Raw genomic sequence first — 23,381 nt, 5'->3', positions numbered from 1 at the left:
GAACACTGGCTTCCTTCAAACTACAGCTCAGGAACAACCTCTTCCCAAGGGCCTTTCCAGCGCCCCACCCCCCCTGCCCCATCTTCATAGCATTCTCTCTCCCAGACAATGCTTCCCACCATCCACCATGCCCATCTTTCCATGTGCTTTGATGCAGCACTTTTGGACCAAATGCCCACCAGAAACCATGTGCTGGATGACTTAACTGATTTAACTGTTGAACTCCCACACTGGGACCAAGCTATCCTGATTGGTGAGTTAGTGATTGTCTCAGATCATCATATCATGCTTAAAGCCCACAATCTTCTTCCTATCTGCTCTGTCTTCTAGTGTATACATCTACTTTCTCTAGTTATCGTTCAAGCACTACATTCAAATCAACCATCAGTACTGAGAAGGCCACGTCAATCATCTCCCCCACAGCTTCACTCGCCGTGTCAGTGATTCCCCAAACCAAAACATCCTTTCCTAGCCACCACTTCACAATATGTATTCTCTCCTCCTATTAAAACATAAGCTCTTTGAGGGCAGCCACTATATAGCTTCTGTTTTTGTCTTGTATCACCCTTATACAAATCACTCTAGCACAGTGCTTAGGACATAAAAATGTTGCAAAATTGCATTTGATTTACTCACTTATCCTCTCTCATGAAATTCTTTTGTATATACTTTGCATTTACTTATTAGGTTCATATTATATACATTTCCAGGAGCAGAATGTAAGCTCAATGAGGGTAGGAACATTTTCTTTTTTTTCTTTGTATCCTCAGTGCCTAACAGAGTGTGTGGACCACAGTAGACACTTAATAAATGTTTAGGGTTGAATTGATGAGGAATTTCATCTAGACCTTGAGGAATGGATAACATTTAGATAAGCAGAAGAGTGAAGATGATAAAGCTATGAATAAAACCAAGGGAAGTTAAAGGAACAGTGAATAAACCGGTTTGGCTACAATTCAGAAATCACACAAGGGAATAATGGGAGACAAAAGTGGAAAAAGGAAGATGGGGGCAGATAAGAAGGCCTACAACACCAAAATTCAAAATTTGGATTCCAATCAAGTCCCTAAGAGTAAGAATTATTTATATCATCTTATCATTGTACATAGTTCAGTATATATCACAATACCTTGGCACAGAATAAACATTGAATAAATATGTTAGTTGCTCCTTAATCTTCTCTTAGACTCTCTTATCTCTATAAATTTTCCCAGGTCAACTCCCAGTGGCTGAAACATACCCCTTCCACATCTGTGCATATTCTAGACTCCCCAAGCTTAAAATTATCTCCTACTCATCAGATTTTATTCTAGCAATTTTTCCTTTACCTTTATCATACCTTACCTTCTATTTTCTTCATGTGTATATATATATACACACATACATATATGTGTGTGTGTATGCATTATATGTATATATGTATGTACATGTACACATAGACACATAAATATGTGTGTATAAGCTCCCTCTCTTCCCCCCTTAAAATACAGTAAGTCTCTTCAAGGCAGAGATTATATGATTTTTCATTTTGTACCTGCCCTGCTCAGCACTGCACCTTGTATGTGGCACACACCTAAGAGCTGATGAATTTAATTGAATTTGTTGGACTGACTGTAGGTCTTTGAGCTTGAATATGATATGACCAAAGAAGTATCTTTTTTATTAATTTATTTATTTTTGGTTTTCAATATTCACTTCCACAAGATTTTGAGTCCCAAATTTTCTCCCCATCTCACACCTACCCCTACCCAGGCATGCATTCTGAATACTCATTCCCCTAATCTGCCCTCCCTTCTATCTCTCCCCACTTCTCTTATCTCCTTCCCCTTCTATTTTCCTGTAGGGCAGGATAGGTTTCTATACCCCATTGTCTGTATATCCTATTTCCCAGTTGCATGTGAAAACAATTTTTAACATTTGTTTTTAAAACTTTGAGTTCCAAATTTTCTCCCTTCCTCCCTCCCAACCTACCCTCACTGAGAAGGAAAGCAACTCGACACAGGTTATACATGTGCAGTCATGCAAAACATTTCCACAGTAGTCATGTTGTGAAAACTATATTTCCCTTCATCTTATCCCACTTGAGTTTATTCTACTCTCTCTTTTAACCTCGTCCCTCCTCAGAAGTGTTTGCTTCTGATTAGCCCCCTCCCTCAACCTGCCCTCCTTTCCATTATCCTCCTGCTCTCTTATGCCCTTCCCCCCTATTTTCCTGTAGGGTAAGATAGATTTCAATACACAACTGAGTGTACGTTATTCTCTCCATAAGCCAAGTCCAATGAGAATAAGATTCACTCATTCCCACTCACCTTCCCCCACTTCCCTTCCACTGTAAAAGCTTTTTCTTGTCTATTTTCTGTGAGATAATTTACCACATTCTACCTCTCCCTTTCTCCTTTTCCCAGTATACTTCTCTCTCACCCCTTAATTTTATTTTTTAGATATCACCCCTTCATCTTCAACTCACCTTGTGCCATCTCTCTATCTCTCTATCTATCTATCTACACATATAATTTTTTCCCTCCAACTACCCTAAAGGTCTCATGAGTTACAAATATCATCTTTCCATGTAGAAATGTAAACAGTTCAACTTTAATAAGTCCCTTATTATTTCTCTTTCCTGTTTATCTTTTCATGCTTCTCTTGAGTCTTGTATTTGAAAGTCAAATTTTCTATTCAGCTCTGGTCTTTTCATCAAGAATGCTTAAAAGTCCTCCATTTCATTGAATATCCATTTTTTCCCCTGAAGGATTATACTCAGTTTTGCTGTGTAGGTGATTCTTGGTTGTAATCCTATTTCCTTTGACCTCTGGAATATCACATTCCAAGCCTTCCAGTCCCTTAATGTAGAAGCTGCTAAATCTTCTGTTATCCTGATTGTGTTTCCACAACACTTGAATTGTTTCTTTCTGGCTGCTTGCAATACTTTCTCCTTGACTTGGGAACTCTGGAATTTGGCTATAATATTCCTAGGAGTTTTCCTTTGGGGATCTCTTTCAGGAGGTGATTAATGGATTCTTTCAATTTTAATTTTACCCTCTGGTTCTAGAATATCAAGGCAGTTTTCCTTGATAATTTTTTGAAAGATATCTAGGGTCTTTTTTTGATCATGGATTTCAGGTAGTCTAATAATTTTAAAATTATCTCTCCTGGATCTATTTTCCAGGTCAGTCGTTTTTCCAATGAGATATTTCACATTGTCTTCTATTTTTTCATTCTTTTGGTTGTGTTTTACAATTTTTTTGATTTCTCATAAAGTCACTAGCTTCTATTTGCTCCATTCTAATTTTTAAGGACTTATTTTCTTCAGTGAACTTTTGAACTTCCTTTTCCATGTGGCCAATTTTGCTTTTGAAGGCATTCTTCTCCCTGTTGGCTTTTTGGACTTCTTTTGCCATTTGGGTTAGGCTATTTTTAAGGTGTTATTTTCTTCAGTACTTTTTTGGGGGGTCTCCTTTAGCAAGCTGTTAACTTGTTTTTCATGATTTTCTTGCATCACTCTCATTTTTCTTCCTAGTTTTTCCTCTACTTCTTTTACTTACTTCTCAAAATCCTTTTTGAGTTCTTCCATGGCCTGGGGATGATTCATATTTTTTTTTTGGAGGCTTTGGATGTAGGAGCTTTGACTTTGTTGTCTTCTTTTGGTGTATGTTTTGATCTTCTTTGTCACCAAAGAAAGAGTCTATGGTCTGACTTTTTTTGTGCTAGCCAATTACTTGAGTTTTAAACTCTTTGTTAAGGTAGGGGTCTGTTTCCAGTGTGGAGAATCACTGTCCCAAGCTTTGGGGGTTTTGTGCAGCTGTTTTCAGAGATACTTCTAGGGACCTGTAAATTTTCAGTTCATCCAAGATGGTACAATCAACGGCAAGGTGTTTACTCCTTTCCTGGCTGTGCTCTGGTCTGTTGAGTGACCACAAGCACTCTTTTCTGCCTTGGAACTGTGAGGAGGATTCCCTATCTACCGCCACTACAAGCTCCACTATGCCAGCACTTCTCCTTGCCCTAGGACCACCACCAAAAACTGTGACCCAGATCCAAGTACAGACAAAGCAAGAGAATCCTGCCTCAGCATCAGCAAAAAGATCCCTGCAATCCCCCTCTGATCAGCCACTCGATTTCCCTCTGTGGGCCCAGAGCTCCAGAAGTAGCCGCCTCCGTAGGACCACACCGGAACTAGGGCTGGGACCAAACTTCTCTCTCACCGAGGTCACAGACCTTTCCTGCTGACCTTCTAAGTTGTCTTTGGCATTTGTGGGTTGAGAAGTCTGGAAACCACCACACCTGCCCATGATTCAGTCCCCTGAAGCCTGCTCCAGGTTCACTGAGATTTAGTCTTTGCCTGCACATGCACCCATGCTGAACTGAGTTCCTCTCCCAGCCTGGCGTAATAGACCTTTCCAATCAACCATTCAGGTTGTCTTGGGCTGGAAATTTGTTTCACTCTATCTTTTTGTGGGTTCTGCTGCTCTAAAATTTGTTTAGAGCCATTTTTTTTTACAGATATTTGGAGGTGTTTGGGGGAGAGCTCAAGCAAGTCACTGCTTTTACTCCACCATTTTGGCTCTGCACCCCCCTTCCCAAGAAGTATCTTAAGAATATTAAACACTGTATAGTATAGATTTGAAGAAAGAAAGGCTAGAGACAGGGGAACCAGTTAGGATGATACTGCAGTAATCAGGAAAGAAGCAATAGTAATTGTAACAAGAACTGGAATGATAATGATGGCAATGAAAATGAATAAATAAATGAGGGAGGTTTTTTTGTTTGCTTTTTCAATCAAGAGGATTTGTTGGAGTGATTTGTATAAGGCTGATAATAAGACAAAAACAAACACAAAAGAATAACCTCAATTTATCTTGGGACCAAAAAATAATGTAAAGGAAAATAAAACTTATTTTCAATTTTATCTTTTTGGTACCTGTAAGGTGGAGGACATATTAAAGTGTATCACATTATTCTGGGCCATTAGTAAAATTTAAATATGTTTCAGGGCACGGTCACCTCAATTCTCAACTTTCTTGAATTTATCTCCAAATTAAATTTGGAACATTATGCAAGCTCTATGCTTAATAAATTAGGCAAATATTAAGGACACCATGGAAACCACAAAATTAGCACTTAGAGAATAAGTGAAGGTAAGGTGCTAAATACCTACCAATCTGTAGAGTTCCGTGATGCTAATATCCTCAGGGTCCACCATTGCATATTCCTTTCGAGGCACCAAATCTAATCCAAGTTGTCTGGAAAACAAGACGTAGAAATTTATAAGAGCTGCCTCTATGGAATAGGCTAAAAAGGTATATTTTCTTATGTTTTTTTTTAAACTTAGCTATATTCTCCACCATGCTGACTGAAGTCATTCTTTTTTTTTTCTTTTTTAGGCAATTGGGGTTAAGTGACTTGCCCAGGGTCACACAGCTAGTAAGTGTCAAGTGTTTGGTCTGAGGCTGGATTTGAACTCAGGTCCTCTTGACTCCAGGTGCTCTATCCACTATGCCATCTAGCTGCCCCTAATCATTCTTAAATATGTGTTAGTCTCAAGCAGTTTCTCTAACTAGAGTAAAAATCAGTAGCATAAGTCACTGAGGAAAACCAAGAAATTACTAGTAAATATAAAAAGCTGATATTGTCAATGAAGCATCCCCATCACTGGGGATACCACTTTCCTAGGCCAAATACATAAGGAAAGTAAAAATGGTTTATGTTTTAGTGAAAAGGATGGGGACAGTGACCCAGTGAAAGATAAGAACCTTTCTGGAGAGACAGTCAACTCAGGGCATAAGGGGAGTGTTGAGGAATAAATTCCAAAGATTTTGGTAGCATCAAGCAAAATAAGTAGGCCAAATAAGGCCTCAATAAATGAGTGGGTTTTATGATGGTTCTACCATCACTGACGTTGAAAAATTTCTAGAAATCTTGATAATATGAAATGGACTAAATTTGGTGAAAAAATGATTTGAAAGATAAAGTATTACTCCATGAGGGCAAAAAAAAAAAAAAGAAAGAAAAGACAAGACAAGACAAGAAATCTTAACAAATCTTTTCTTTTTGGGGGAGGGGGGCTGTTTATTGTCTTTTCAGTTTTATTCTTGAGAGTTCTCAGGATGATCTTCCTTAGTTGGGTCTCTTACTAAATATTCTGTAAATCTGTATTTCCCCCTAGTGTAAATCACTGTTTTATGAGACAGCATTACTCAGAATCTCCTACCACAGGCTAATATATTTATACCCTAAAGTATGGTTGCCCTTGGAGGTCCCATCTCATCATATGGCATGAAGATCAAATGTATGATGGCTAACGTGGTTTTGAGGGTCTTTTGGTCTCGTTATGATGATTTATTTACATCAGTTAGATAATTAGCAAATGTGTGTTACATTGTATATATATTTATAAAAGAATTAAAAGGCAGAATGGCCTAGGACAGGGGTGGGGAACCTAAGACTTCAAGGCCTGTAGGTCCTCAAGTGCGGTCCTTTGATTAAATCCAAACTTCACAGAACAAATCCCCTTAATAAAAGTATTTGTTCTGTAAAACTTGGACTCAGTCAAAAGTCCTCACCCAAGGACCTAGAAGGACAGATGTGGCCTCAAGGCCCCACCCCTGGCTAGGAGAAAGAACATGAAACTTGTAGGCAGAAGAGACCTAGTTTAAAACTTTGACACTTACTAAATATACTATAGACAAGTCAACTATCTCCTAAGCCTCCATTTCCCCATCTGTAGAATGAGAAAATCATAACTCTAACATTCAGATCAAAATGTTACCACAAAGATCAATAGGATAATGTACATAAAGTACATTAAGTAATTATATAAATGTTAGCCATTATTATTTAGTTCGTATCAGTATATTAGTTCATATTAGTTCATATCAGTATATTAGATATATTGAAAGAGGTGTGATTTATTAACAAGAGACTTAAATAGATTAAATAATTTAAATTTAAATAATTAAATAATGTATGTAATGGTCAATTCTATGTCCTACGGATCTGATACTTACCTCAATGCACAATGCTTTGCATGTAGGACTTTAACAAATGATCAAAGAATGAATGAATAGCCTTTATACTCTACTTCTACCTGGTAAAAAGACTACTTTTTCATGCCTATTCCCATTCTCATCAACTTATATAAGCGCTTCCCATTTTATAGCATTTCTAACTCTAACCTGAAAATAAAAAAGCTAGACTACACAGTCATATTTAATTTAGGGTAATTCTGTGTTTATGTTTCTTATTAAACATTTTCTGGCCCGTTTTATCTTGTTTAGAAAGTAAATTCCTAGAGGAGGTATCTAAAGTTATAATGTACCCACTTAAAGGAAATACATGTAATAAAGAAACACAACAAAATGTGTGTCACTTTAAATGTGGGATTATGGAATGCAGGTTCAAAATGAATTGCCTTTATAGGAAATATAATCAATATCTAGAAAATTCACCCATTAGATAGGTAACATAAGTAGATTACACTATTCATTTTATGCTTTAATACCTGTTTAAAAACACAACAACAAAACCATTAGCCCAAAATGCAGCTGAGTGATTACATACATCAAAAAAAGGAATTATTATTCAGTCAAAATGACTATTTATCTTTCCTTCTCACTTATCTCTTGCATTGCCTTTTGCCTCTGACTTCATATTTATTCTTTAAACTGAAAAAGGGATTAATCCGTCCCTTGTATCCATTTCTAAAACTGTTTTTAATATGACAACCTATTTAAGTCTCTTGTTAATAAATCACACCTCTTTCAATATATCTAATATACTGATATGAACTAATGACATTCACTTTCCTAACATTTAGATTTGCTTGTTAGATTGAACTGAATTGAACCTTGGAGAGCAAGTAGTCTGACTCCTTAATTTTTGTTTATAAAGGAAGAAACCGGGGCCATGAGAAGTTTACTGGCTTCTCCAAGGTCACTAAGGTAGTCAGAAGCCAACCAGGGATTCAAACCTAGGCTCAATATCTTCAGCTTCAGCATTCTTTCCACTATACCAGATTTTGTAATACCCTTTTTCCACCATTTATCAATGCGGGCTCTCTGTTAATCCCAGGAAAGAGCCCCCAATATAATCAGAATTTTGCAGTCCAGTCCAGGGGTGGGGAACCTGTGGCCTCGAGACCACATGTGGCTTTCTAGGTCCCTGGGTGCACTCTTTTGACCAAGTCCAAATTTTACAGAATAAATCCTTTTATTAAGGAGATTTGTTCTGTGAAGTTTGGATTCAATCAAAGGGCTGCACTTGAGGACCTAGATAGAGGGCCACATGTGGCCTTAAGGCCACAGATTCCCCACCTCTGGTCTAGGCCAGTGGTGTTAAACTCAAATATACAGACACCTGATGATCACATATTGACTCAAAACCTCACAAATTAACATAATCCATGTGGCATTTCATTTACGTTTATTTTGTTAAATACTTCCAAAATATATTTTAATATGGTTGGGGCAGCACTTAGGAGTATGTAGACCATATACCAAGGACTACATGTTTGACATCTCTCATCTAGACTAAGTAACTGCAGTGGCATTTTTTCGAATAGCCTGTTCATTCAAAACACCATCTTTTGCAAATGTGACAAAACTAAGGACTCTAAAAGAACATGATGGTAGTTGGTTTCAGGACTAAACTGATTTAACAACCATTTAGTAGAGAACTACTAGTAAAAATGTATAGTGCCAGGTGCTAGTAATATAAAAGACAACAAAAAATTCCATATTTCAAGAATCTTACAATTTAGTAAGTCACATAAGATAAATGCACAGTAGTTGGATGATACAAGTTATATGTCCTGTGCCCAGGACACAGAATTTCAGAATAATATGATCTGGAATGGGAACAAGGAATTCTTCAAACACAGAGATGTCACTGGAGCTGGACTATGAGGGAGTAAACGGTTTAATCACAGATGTGGATGGGGAGGAGAGAGAGAAGGGAAAGGAAAGAACAATCATTTATCAAGCATTTACTATGCACTAGGCTCTTTGCAAAACATTTTATAAATATGATCACATTTAATATTAGTATTGAAACCTTCTTAGATAGGGGTGGGATGAAGGTAGCATGTGCAAAGCAATGAAGGGAAGAAAGGTCAGGACAAGATCAGAGAATTGTGAGTAGCATGGTTTGGCTAGACTGTATTTTGAATGATGGGGAAATAGGACACAAAAAGGCAGCAAAGAAGTTGGAGACAGACTGCGGAAAGTCTTGAATGTCAAGTTTAATATCAGCAAGCATGGGATACTACTGAAGGCTGAGCTAGGCAATAATATGAGATTTATCTATTAAGATGAGTATTGGGTCAATTGCATGGAAGAAGAGAGGGAAGAGGTTTGAGGCAAGAAGACCATTTACAGGTAATTGCTTATCAAATGTTTTTTTTGCAAGAAAGGTAAGGAAAGAAATCATATATCAAAACCAGAGAAGCATCAGAATTATCTCAGCTCAGATTTGGCTCTATTAACTCACAGTATTATTATATACATGCCATAAACATCACACATGCAGATATCATCCCTGCAGCAGTTCGATGAATCTAGAATCAGTATCTTTAAAGCTGGAAGGAATATTAGAGAACCCCCTAGAGGTGGGGCTGGACATGGGCTCAGCTTCAAGGCCCAATCCCCTTCCAATCAGAAGCATACTTTATGAGGTTTGTGAGTGATTAGATATGTCAGTTAAAAAGTGCTTTCCTCCTACTGGGAAAAGAAAAAAAAAAAGAGAGACATGATGTCTAGGGCTTAAAGTAAGCCCTGCAAGACAGGATCTCATCTACAGAGTTATCCTAAGCAGACTATAAGCTGCAAAATGGCTAATCTGTATGCACAACAAATTATGAGGAGCCCCACAGCTGTGCCAGCCATAAGACTTTCCTTTAAAGTTAAGAGAAGTGGGATTTCTCACAGGATTACATTGGTGACCTTCTCAAGATAAATGCCATGACACAGAAGAGGCACTTATGAAGCACAAATACCCAGGTCAAAAGGAAAGACTCAGCTGAAGAATGTGAGAGACTGGTGGCAGCATTGACCAGAATGATTCCCCCCAAGTATCTCCTTTCTAGCAAGGACGCCCATGCTTTTATTATTCTCCACAAGTGGAGAAGAACACAAGGCTAACAGCATTGAGCACTGCTTCCCTTGATGGAATGGAAGTTCCTATCATTTTTGTCTTTATATTCCCAGGGCCTACTGCAGTGCCTGGCACACAGTGAATGCTTAATATATGTTTGTTGATTTATTGATTTGGAATGAGAGTAACTGAGTTAGAAGCAGCTGGCCTTTCCTGACCTTATGTGTGACAGTATGCTCTGAGAGTAAATGAAAGGATCATAGGATCTTATATTTGGTGCTAGAACGGACCTTGAAGGCCATCTAGTACACACCTTTCATTTTAAAACAAGGAAACCGAGACAGAAAGGATAAATGATTTGCCCAAGAGCACACCTAGTCAATAAAACAGAAGAAAGTTGCACTTGGTTCTTTTAGTAACTACAATCATACACTATCTATCCATACTTAATTTCTGTTATGCTCAATTATCTGAAATAGCTTCTACTATTATTACTCACTCATTGCCCCAGTCCAGGCGAGCAGTGATATGCCGCTTCACATCTTTCATACGGTCATGGGTGAGATGGCCAACTAATACTTGACGTCTTAGGTCCAGGATTTCATTCATTATATGCCAAAGTCGGTGGAAGAGATCACCTTCATTTCTCTAAAAGAGATCCAAAGGAGGAAAATTCATTAATTAATCCAAAACACAAAGATCTTTACAGTAACCAGATTAATTTTTGTCGTTGTTCACTTGTGTCCGACTCTTCATGACCCAGTTTGGGGTTTTCTTGGCAAAGACACTAGAGTGGTTTGCCATTTCCTTCTCCAGCTCATTTAACAGATGAGGCAAATAAGATTAAATGACTTGTCCAGGGTCACATGGCTGATAAGTATCTGAGGCCAGATTTGAACTCAAGAAGATGAGTTTTTCTGATTCCAGGCCCAACACTCTATCCACTGTACCATCTAGCTGCCCAAATAGATCAATCAGCTAGTTTCTAAATTATGGTATGTACTCTCATATGCACTGAACTCATTCCAATTAAGAAATATTTATTCAGCACCTATAGTATGCAGAGCAATATGAAAGGTACAGGGGACAATAAAAAAAGTTTAAATAAACCATAGTCCTCACAATTATGGAGCTTATAACCTAGTGATACATATATAAAGTAATTGTAATATACAACAATAAGACAAATAGATGGTATAGTACATAGAGTGCTGTGCCTAGAGTTAAGAAGATCCTAGTTCAGGGGTGGGGAACCTGCCCTAGTTCAAATCGAGCCTCAGACACTTAGTAGCTGTGTGACCCTGGGCAAGTCACTTAACCTTCTTTGCCTCAGTTTCTTCATCTGTAAAATGAGCTAGAGAAGAAAATGGCAAACTACTTTTGCTGCCAAGAACACCCCAAAAAGAAGTTCCTAAGAGTTAAGACACGACTAAAACAACTAAACAACAATATATAATAATACATCACAGGTATACATTAGAGAATTGTGAAACAAAGTATCATCTGAGGTTACGCACATATACCACACACATATGATATAATCTCTTCTCCCATCATATTTGTTTACAACACTTTTCTGTTCAAGAATCTCTGATGGCTCCCTACTGTCTACAACTGAGTCCAAACTCCTGTACACAGGGTCCTGCCGCAGACAGGGCTGCTCTGTCTATTCAATTTTATTTTCTACTACTTTCCAATACATTTTCTCTGGTCAAGCCAATTTTCTCCTAGCCTTCTAAACAGAACATGCTCTGCAATTTGCTCATACTGTTTCCTGCTAAACACTCCTGAAATTCACTCTGCTACCAAGTACTATATGCCATTCCAAGCACCAACTGCTCCTCCCTCCTTTCTCTAAACTCTTAATGTACTTCTGAAAGGATCCACCTTTTCTTGAACTCTCTACAGTCTTTGACACCCAAACACTCTCTTCTCCTGATACTCTCCACTCTCTCCTGGTTCTCTTTTTGTCTGAATATGCCTCCATCTCCTTTGATGGATCTTCATCCACCTGATCCGTTAACCTGAGCCTTCTTCTCTCTATATATTATTTCATTTGGTGATCTCATCAACTCCTAGGGATTCAACTAACATCTCTACATAGACAGCTCCCAGATCTACTTGTCCAGTTAGTTCTAATCTCTCTCCAAAACTTCAATCTCACATCTCCAACTACCAAGTAGATATCTTGTTTTATCACAGTCATTTATATTATATATAATATATATTGTCCATTATATTTCCTCAAAACTCTCCCTTCTTCCTAACTTCTCTAATACTGCCAAGGATGCCATTATCTTCTTACTTACCAAAACCTAGGTATTGTCCTCAACTCTTAACTCTCAACTCTCAAAATCTGTATCCAATAAGTTGTCAAGTTCTACCATCACCATGTGTCTTGTATATCCCTTTCTCTCCCTCTGGTGCTGGCCCATATCACTTCACACCTGGACTGTTGCAATAGGCTGCTGTTTAGTCCCCTGCTATATTTCTCCTCATACAATCCATCCTTAATCAGCTGTCAAATTGATCTTCTGAAATAAAGACCAAATATAAAAATCCTCTGTTTATCCCAAGCATAATTCCTTCTTATATTGGCCCCTTCCTATCTGTCCAGTCTTCCTATCTTTCAGTCTAATTTCCTTGCTGGTCCTCTCACATTGCACTCCATCTCCTTCCTTTGAAGGTTTTCACTGGCTGGCCCCCATGCCAGGAACGGTCTCCCTCTTCAGCTCTGCCCCCTGGCTTCCCTAGCTTCCTTCAGGTCTCAGCTAAAGTCCCATTTTGTGCAAGAATCCTTTCCCAGTCTTACTCTCAGTGCTTTGCCTGTGAGATTATCCACAGTGTATCCTGCATATATGCTGTTTATTCAGAGTTGTTCACATGCTATCTCCCCCATTTGACTGTAAGGGCCTCGACAATAGGGACCATCTATTTATTTTTGTATTTGCCTTTCATAGTATCCCCAGAGCTGAGCACAGCACCTAGGACATAGCAGACATTTAACAAATGCTAGTTGACTTAACTTGACTTACTGACAGTCAACTTATTAAGTTACTGGCTCAAATACTTAGAATCAGTCCAACAGACTTTTGTCCTTCAATCCAAGTCTTTTATTTTCTAAATCTTTCACTAACCCTTGAACCCCAAACCTGAGGTATTATGCCTTGTAGACTTCTTAGATGTCTAATCTGCTTGTGTCTTTGAATCTAGAAAAATATCACAATTAATAAAAGTCAATCCCTTCTTCTGCTATTGTGTCAATCTTAGCTCCTCCTAGTAACCACTATCACACTCCTTAAGTGTGATGAAATAAGAAAGTATGAGAAATTACTTTTTAAGACTAACAAAAGAAAAGAAAATATATCAATTCAAAAGTTGCATCAAAAGGTAAACTAAAGAAATCCTAAGGCAGTAGCTTCTCTGGGCTACACTACCACCACAACCCCACCCTTACATTACCCCTTCCCCATACAGATATACCCTTGTTTGCTTACTTGAAGATGGAGTCTCTAAAAGGGTGGCTGCTACATTGGTTTCTAGAGGTAGCCCTATGAGTTTCTACTTCTGAAGATTATAGTCCTACCATTTACCTTACCATTAACAATCAGCTAGTAAAATTAATTTACTCTGTGCAAAGACATTTCCCAAGATAGTAAAAATGGTTGATATAAAATAATCCCACAAAAAATTTCTAAGATATACTATTCCAATAGATAGATAGATAGACAGACAGACAGACAGGCAGATACATACATACATGCATACAGAGTATCCATGGGCTCAAAGTTAGAGTTCAATGGTAGTGAGAGACACATAATACAGAACATTATGAAAAATGGGTAACCCACAGCTACTACTACTGAAATCCTTTCTCTCTTTGTGGAGGCCTCACACAGTTAGTGGGGTACAGCCCCATTTGTAGAGGGAGTAGTCTACTCAGCTGTGCCCAGGACATGCTATTTCTTTAGTCCATAGCTTACAATTCTCTCTACCATGAGACTTCACACTCTGAAGCGTCTCTCTTCAAGTGACAGTCTTTCTGTAACTGCCTATCCTCAGTGCGGCTCCCTACTCCCAGTTACATGAATTTTCTCATACTGGACCAGGCTGTCCAAAGAATGGTCAGTGAGGGTTTGGGGAAGAAAGAAAAATTTCTCCATATTCCAAGAGCAATTCTCTTTAAGGGACCTTGGTTTTCCTCCATTTCCAGCTACAGCTCCCAAACCTAAAATCTTCACCTCCTGAACTGTACAACTCCCACATTGACTTGTTATTTTAATGTAAAGGCTCAATGGATGTGGCTAATTCACCCAATCATAAGATGTTTCTTGTGACCCAATCAAAGACTTCCCCAGACAAAAGTAGATATATCTTGTTTACGTGTTAAAACTTCACAAAGACTTTACATTCATTATTTTCTGGACCTTCTGTAATTGTAGCAACTGAAGTATGTGGGGAAGGAAAAGGGTTGATTGATTCTCATTGTCATGCACAGGGAACTATATCTTTGAAAACTCAATGCTTTTCCTAAGAGACAAGTCAGTTTAACTTAGAAATGAAGTTCTCAGGTTCAAGTCAGATTTCTAGGAATTTTTCCTACATCCTACTGAAATACATTTTTTTTAAAAAGTTACCACATGAACAATGTAGCATTAAGGGAATTCAGAGATCATCTTGCCTGCTAACATGTTTTTATAGTAAGAAGCTGTCCTGACAAAACTATCAACTTTTATGTGATGAATAAGTTTTCAGTTGGTAAAGACGTTTAGCAATAATTGACATTACCTGTTTAAAAATGCAGTTACACATTTTCTACATCATGAAATAGCAATGGCTGAGGAGTCCCAATGTATTTCATAAACTGTCCCCACCAAGGAGAAGAGAAAAGCAAATGGATTTGGAGAAGGACGATAATTAGAAATGAAAAATTCAGGTCACACGTGACTGGCTTTCAGGTGCATCACTTAACTGAAACTGCTTTTTCAAAGTCACCAGTGTTCTCTTCACTGCCACATCTCCTGGCCTTTTCTCAATCCTTATCCTCCTTGACCTCTTTGCAGGCTTACACACTGTTGAGCACCCTCTTATCCTGGATAAACACTCTTCTCTGGGTTTTTATGTCATTGCTCTCTCCAGGTTCTCTTTATCTGTATGACCACTCTTCAGTGTCTTTTTTTTTTTCATTTTTCATGGAAACCATTCCCACTAAGCATAAGTATCCCTTGAAGTGCTGTCCTTGGCTGTATTCTCTACTCCCTGTATGCTATCTCCCTTGGACATATCATCAGCTTCCATGGGTTCAATTATCATCTCTATGGAAATGATTCACCAATCATTATAGCCTTTCCTAACTTTTCTTCTGAATTCATCTTGCATCAATAACTTCCTCTTGTACATCTTTAATTATATCCTAAGGCATATCAAACTAAGATGTCCGAAACAGAGCCAATTATCTTCCATATTCTGAGCTTCCCTATTACTAGGGAGCTCACATCATAGTTACCTAAACTCATAATCTTAATGTCATCCTCAAATCTTCATTTTCTCTCATTCACCATATTATATCAACTGTCAAGTCCTGTTGTTTCTCTGCTCCCCTTGCTCTCCTCTGATACAGCCACCCTTCTAATATAGGCTCTCATTGTCTCATGAATGGATTATTGTGATAACTGCTAGTTGGTCTGCCTGCCTCATCTCTTCTCTCTCTACTCCATCTTGTAAGTGTCAAAGTGAATTTCCTAAAGCACATATCTGACCATGTTGTCACCACCCCTGCTCAATAAACTCCCATCATGTACATTTCTAACCATAAGAATAATATCACGAAAATGCCAGATGATTACAGAGCCCCTCAGTCATAATCTCAACAGACAGTATTTCCTCTGATGACATTTTACAAAACTCATATACATTTAGCAGAGAAACACCATTCCAGTTATTTACTTGTCCTGTTGCATAAAATGGGGTTACAGTGAATTAATTTTTATTCTGTGTTCTGAAATGTTTGTATTTTAGTGAAGAATTCATTGAATTTACACATAAAACAATTTTGTTCAGATAAAACAAATGTAGCCCCCATACACTCCAGAAACCAATATAAAATGCTCTGTTTAGATTTAAACTCTTCAAGATGTTGTCCCTTTTTCCTATCTTTCTAGTCTTTTTCCATTCCACTCCTTTTACAATCTTTACTATCCAGTAACATCCGCCTCTTGATATTCCTCAAGTAGGACATTCCAGCTCCTGATTCCATGTCTTTTCAATCCTCATATCTGAAATGCTCTTTCTTTGAATCTTTCTTTCTGAGTTTCCTTCAACACTCAGGTGAAATCCCACTTTCTGCAGGAACCTTTTCTTAACCTTATGGCTAGTTCCTTCCCTCTGAGATCATCTTCCCCCTAACTTTGTAAAAATCTTGTACATACGGTTGTATATATGTTATCTCCCCCATTACAATGTGAATTCCTTGAGGTGAGGAAAGATGTTTTTGTCTGTCCTTCCATGCCCAGTTCTTGGAATAGTTTCTAAAATCCAGGGTATGGCACAGATCCTTAGCCTGACTGAAAATCATATCATTTGTGCAGAGAGTGTACTTCAATCTCATTTTTTTTTTTACACATAGAAGACAATAGATATGTATGTCATGCTGAAAGGTTGCAGGGTGCCTTAATTAACCTCAAACAACTGTTAGGGAAATACAGCAAGTACATAGAGCTTCTGACTTTCTGAGACATTGTCAACATGGCCTCACCTGTGTACTTTCTCCCCACACACCCAACTTTTTAAGCTCCCTTCTATATGCTGTCTTGCAAGCCTCATGAGAATGTGAGCTCCTTAAGAATAGAGACTGTCCTTCTGTTTGCTTATGTGTATATCCCCAGGGGTTAGCACCACGCCAGGCACATAATAAATGTTTGTAAATGCTTGTTGCCTCCCTACCTAACTAGTACGTTCAACACCATCATCAACATCACAAATTAATAGTGTCTTACACTTCACAGAGCACTATCCTCAAAATAACCTTGTCTGGTAGGTATTACACACATATTTTCATCTCCTGAGAAAAAGAAATTGAGGCTCAGAGAGGTTTGAGTCAGAAAGATTTTTGCAGGCTAAATACTGATGACAAGTGAGAGAGTCATTATCCAAACTCCTACCTCCTTAGGCCAATAAATGTAAGTATTTGTGTGTATGTGGATACACACATACCTATTAGTGAATATATGTATATGTAATACGTATACACATATATAGATATACATTATATGGAAATATCTATATTTAGATATTTCTCAAAGAGTTTACATTCTATTGCAGAGATAAAACACTTAATGGTGAATATATGTGTGTGTGTATGTATGTGTGTGTGTAATATGCATGTGTACATATATTCACCAATATGTATATATACAGAAATACATATACACACAACATAGAAACATAAATATACACACACGTTTCACACACGTCTGTATATTTATACATACATATATTCACCAGCATGTGTGCGTACATGTGTATAGTTTAAAATTTTAATATTTATAAATTTTTTAAATTTTGCATGTGCCAGGGACAGGTAGGTGGCACAGTGGATAGAGCACCAGCCCTGAAGTCAAGAGGTCTTGAGTTCAAATATGGCCTCAGACGCTTACGAGCTGTGTGACCCTGAGCAAGTCACTTAACCCCAATTGACTCTTCCCAAAAAAAACTTTTCATGGCTCTGTGTGTGTGTGTGTGTGTGTGTGTGTGTGTGTATGTGTGTATATACATATACAGCCTAAAACTCCTACTATAAACCATAATATTATCAAACAACAGGTAACATGTGTGTGTATATACATATACATATACATATATACACACATGTATACATACATACACACACACATATTCCCCAATAAGTATTGTGCATCTGCAGTAGAATGTAAACTCTGAGGACAATGACTCTCACTTTTGTTTTTGTATCCCAAGTACCTAACAGAGTGCCTAACCCATAGTAGGCAGATGCCATTTTAAGGAGGACAATGACAAGTTGGAGCAAGCCTTGAGAACAATGACCAAGACGGCTAGGAGACTCAAAGCAACATCACCTAAGGATTGCTTGAAGGTACCTGTGGATGATTGGCTTGGTCAAGAGGTAACATCATCGCTGTTCTCAAGTATTTGAAGTGCAGTCCCGTGGAAGAATGATTAAACTAGCTTGGCCTGACACCAGAATTTAGAATGAATAACAACAAAAGTAAACCACACTTAAATGGCACTTGAAAGTTTAAAAAGTACTTGTCTCATGACAGTCCTGAGAGTTTGGTAATGAAATTCTTATCTTCACTTGGTAGATGGAAATATTAAATCACAAAAAGGCTAAATCACTTGCTCAGGGTCACAAAACTATTAAATTTTAAAGCCATAATTCAAACTCAGGTCTCAGCCTAAAACTCCTACTATAAACCATGATAACATTATTATTACCAAAAACAACAACAGCTAACATTAATATACCGCTTCAGGTTTTTCAAAGCAATCTACAAATATCTCATCATATTCTCACAACAGTCTTAGGAAACATATGCTATTATTATACCTATAATATAAATGAGGAAACTGAGGAAAAAGTTAAGTAACTTGCCCACGGTTACAGAGCTAGTAAGTGCCTAAGTCTGGTTTTAAACTCAGGTCTTTCTGAGTCCACATCCAGAGCTTTATACACTGTGCCATGTAGCTGCCTCACATACCATGCTGCCTTTCAATAATAAAAGCACAACATTATTTAGCTCTTAAAAATTATAGATCAACTTCTCCACAATAGCTTTATGAGGTAGGTAGTACCAAATATTATTATCCTTATTATGTTTCTCAGCTAAAGAAACTGAGGCTTCAAGAGGTTACACGATTTACCCAGGGTTATACTGCCAGCAAGCACGCTATCACAGCTGAAACCTGAACTGTTGTCCTGATTCAAAATCCAGACTCTTTCCACTCTACCATGTCACCTCTAGTGCCAATTAATTAGCAGAGGGAAAGTGATTTCATCTTAATTACTTGCCCTTCCCTGAACACCCTCTATACTTTTTCTCTTGACAACTTTCCCAATCATGCCGTTCCTTCTACCCCAAAAGCCTAACCCTATTCTCTCCCCAACCTCTGCCCAACTTCTCTGTATCTTCCTGGAAGTACTGAAATTCATTCTTTTTCTGTCTTGCTCATCTTCACATTTTTAAATAGTTTCTCTATTGAACCAAGATAGGACTTTGTACTTACCTTTTTAGACATCTCTTACATACAATTCCTTGTCTTCTGTCTCCTTTTGTACACATCTTTTTACCCTTACCATAAGCCTCCTGCAGTCAGGTGCTGTCATAGTCTTCTATGAATCTCCCATAGCAGCCAGAGTAATGTGTCTTGTGCATACTGGGCACTTAAGAGTGTTTATTAAGTGAACAGACATATTATATGTATATGTGTGTGTGTATATATATATATATATACACATACATATACATATATACACATATATAATATATATATATGATTGTTGTTCAATCACACTCCAGCAGCTGTGTTTTGCTCAATAATAACAAAGAGCTAGATAGAAGACCTCCACTGGAATCTGCTTCCTGACAATTAAGTAGCTGTGTGATCTTGTCCAAGTCAATTAATCTCACTGAGCATCAATGTCTTTATTTGTTGGACTAGACAATCTCAAAGGGTACTTCAGATCGAAAATGCTCTAAGTCTAAGATTCTGTGTGTAATTTCCTCCATTGGAAATTCCCTGCCAGTGTTCCTGCTAAGTATCAATATTCCTTATTCTACTGCTGATCTTTCCTTTTTCTACACTGTCACAGAATTTGATTGCCCTTAATCTATCTCTACTGACACAAGCACCTGCCAGTCACTGTGTTTTACTTGACCCAAAATACTGGTCTGGGGATAGTACGCCCACAATCACCACTAATAAAGTACCATTATCTTTGAACAAGAAGACAAACCTATCAGAGTCATCATCTCCAAATTAGGCTGCCTAATAATCTTGTATTTTATTTCTCCATTATCTTTCCAGGTCAAATTGCATTGGCTATTTTTAAATACAGGTTAATGTGATCTAGGAATAATATGTAGATTCCTGATTCACCAGGAAAATTTGTACATTCTTACTGTTAATCCATTTTCTGTTGCTCAGAACAAAACAAGCTTTGTGTTGGAGTTGACCTGTCTCTAATGTTTGCCTCCTACAGGGTGGTCAGCATCCTCACTTGGTTGGTTTTCAAATTAACTGACTGTGATCTTCAAAAAGGCAGTTCATAGCATCAAATAAAGTTATGAATAACCAGATCAGGTAAAATATAATCTAAATTTTTTTCAGAAAGACAGATGTAAAGCAGATTACTAGCAGGGTAGCTCTGTTCATTCAAATGGCAGTAGAGTGACCCATTGTCCAAGCGCACATATTAGATATTAAGGATGCTGTGACTTTCACCTTACTTTCAAATGATTCTTTCCCTTCTATTAAAAAAGTACCCATATGTCATTGTTTTATTGTATTAAGTTAAGAATTTTACTTGGGCTTTGCTCATTTTTCAGTAGAGTATATCTTGTGTGTGTGTGTGTGTGTGTGTGTGTGTGTGTGTGTTTCAGTCTAAAAAAGGAACAGCTTTTCTTTAGCTGCCTGCATGGCACAAGGTCCTTCAGGTCACTCTTATTTCCACTGTGCTTTTCTTCTCATGCTAGCAATGCTCACATTCAGACATTTCATACAGGACTGTTCTCGATTCTCAACATAAGGCTGCTCAAGCTACCCGGCTGCAGGAATACAGGGCTACAGTACCAACATCAGTTATTTTGCTGCATTTTCTTAAGCTCTGTCTTTCCTTAATCAAATACACTATTCAATCCCACAAATAACACAGATCAAAAATATTATCCCATTACTCCATTTCTATATATCTCATTCTAGAAAATTTTTTTCCTCTTTGGCATAATCCTTACAAAACATCTTCTCAAAAGAAACATATCAGTAATGTTTTAAATTTATTATACATGCCTTTTAGCTCCTAAAATAAAATCTAGCCTGTCAGTTTAATTATAAAGCCTGATTAATTCCTTCTAATAAATATATGTTAAATAATTAACTAGCCTTTTTTGTTTTGTTTTCAGTTGCATCCAATTCTTCATGACCCCATTTGGGGTTTTCTTGACAAAGATACTGGAGTGGTTTGCCTTTTCCTTCTCCAGCTCCTTTTACAGATGAGGAAACTGAGGCAAACAGGGTTAAGTGACATGCCTAGAGTCACACAGCTATTAAGTATCTGAAGCTGGACTTGAACTCAGAAAGATGAATCTTCCTGACTCCAGGCTCAGTGCTCTAACCACTGCACCATCTAGCTGCCCATAATTAATTAGCCTATCAGTTTTCTTTGATTATCATACATACCTTGAAGCTTTTTAAAAAACACAACATATCAAGTCTTTTTCCAATATAATGGGGGAATAAGGAGCTTGTATTAACCACATATTAACTGAGACCTACCAAGTATTTTGATTACTAAAAGGAATTACAATATATTGAAACACATTTAAGAGGAAAAGTATACTGAATATAATTTGATCTTTCTTTGAAGGCACTTCAGCCCCAGCAGGGATGCATAGAGTTACTCAGAGAGTTTATAATGAACAAAATCAACCTTTACTAAAGTTAGGAGAGAAGCAGTTAAAAGCATTCAAACACAATGGCAATAATACCTCACCTTTAGAAAACTTAACATTTAATGATATGCAGAATTATTGAGATTTCTGGTATTTTATTTCAAATTATTTTCTGCCAGAACAACAATACCATAAAAAGCTAATTACCACATAAAGTTGCTTCCACATGGTTCCCCAGTCTCTTAAAGTTGATGTCATTTCTGTGATAACGGAGTCCTCTGTTGGAATTACCATTTCAAACTGCCTGTGATATTAAAAATATATTTTAAAAAAATACCCCAAACAGTATTTTCAAATACTATAGATAATCAACTTGTTTTGTGTGTCACAATGGGGAAATGGGGGTGGGAAGAGGCTCCTCAGCATTATTTCAATCTACAGATGGTCAACGCTTTCTGATTATACAGCAACATTAGATGGAGAGAGAAATCCAAAATTCTCAGCCTATCATTTAAAGATCTCTGCAATATCTAACTCCCACCAACCTTTCCAGAATTATGTGATATTGTTACTATCCTTAATTCAAGCAAAATGACAGGCAAACTGACATACTTGCTATTTCCCAAACTTAGCACCCCATCTCCCATCTCTGTTTCTTTTCACAGGCTGCCCCACATGACCAAATTGCACTCCTTCATCACCTTGGTCTCTTAACACCAAGTTTCCTTAAAGACTAAGATTAGATATCATCTCCAATGGAAGGATTTTTATGCTTGCCTTTTTCTACAGCGTTGTTAATTCTTTCTCTTTATTGAATTTCTGTGTTACTTGCTAATCTGTGTGCATATTGGGTCCTTGAGTAGAGTGGGAACTCCCAGAGGACAGGTACTATTTGATTTTTGTCTCTGTATTCCCAGAACTTGATAAAGTGCCTTGTCTATAGTAGGGAATTAATTTTTCTTGAATTGATTTGATTATTTGAGGGTTCAGAATCAGAGATGCCGCAAAGATAGTTTTAATATTTGGCCTTAAATCCCCATGCTAATACTGATGCTATATTTACTTTGAAGAGTTACCATGTTTTTTAGGCCCAGCTTTCCATCCTTTACATCATTCTTTGAAGCATAGGCCTCTAATGAACAAAATCCATATATTGAAAAATATTTCACACAATATTCTAGCAAATATATACTTGGGGGGTTGATTCTATCAATAAGTTCCTTTAATAAACAGAAGAGATATGAAAAGGAAAGGGAAATGGACAGATTTTTATTTTCTATTATTTGGCATGAGAGTCTCCATTTCCACTGAGTCTCAGTTTCAGGTGACAGACTCACATCTTATGAGGTTAAAATAAGGACAGGATTAATACTGCTTTGCAGGAACATATTATTATCCCAGCTCTCAAATTCTATGATCATCTAATTCTATGACTTAAGATGAACAGGATTCTATGTTTGTCAAGTTTAATTTTCTCAAGGATGACAGGTAGAGATGACCCATTAGAAAAGATAATAGGATTGATTCAAACCAAGAGCTCCTAATGAGAGATGAAATTCTTTGCCTGATGCTAATAGCAGCTCTGAAGGCTCTTTCCCAGGAAATCACTAAAATAACTCTAATTGGTATTTTTTAAAAGTTTCATTAAAG

General features: G+C 37.5%; 1 protein-coding gene across 1 annotated transcript in view; it reads right to left on the bottom strand.

Moving 5' to 3' along the window:
• The window catches only part of DOCK4 (dedicator of cytokinesis 4), a 525,552-nt gene that overhangs the window by 266,456 nt on the left and 235,715 nt on the right, over window positions 1–23,381 (bottom strand). The window contains exons 5-7 of the mRNA XM_027838880.1: window positions 21,939–22,035; window positions 10,586–10,734; window positions 5,156–5,240 (exon numbers count right to left, since the gene is read on the bottom strand). Of these exons, the coding sequence (XP_027694681.1) occupies window positions 5,156–5,240; window positions 10,586–10,734; window positions 21,939–22,035 (331 nt within the window). The remainder of the gene's footprint in view (window positions 1–5,155; window positions 5,241–10,585; window positions 10,735–21,938; window positions 22,036–23,381) is intronic.

This window comes from Vombatus ursinus, unplaced genomic scaffold (assembly GCF_900497805.2).
Source record: "Vombatus ursinus unplaced genomic scaffold, bare-nosed wombat genome assembly UNPS02014830.1, whole genome shotgun sequence".
Taxonomy (NCBI): Eukaryota; Metazoa; Chordata; class Mammalia; order Diprotodontia; family Vombatidae; genus Vombatus; species Vombatus ursinus.
This window is presented reverse-complemented; position numbering and strand designations above follow the sequence as displayed.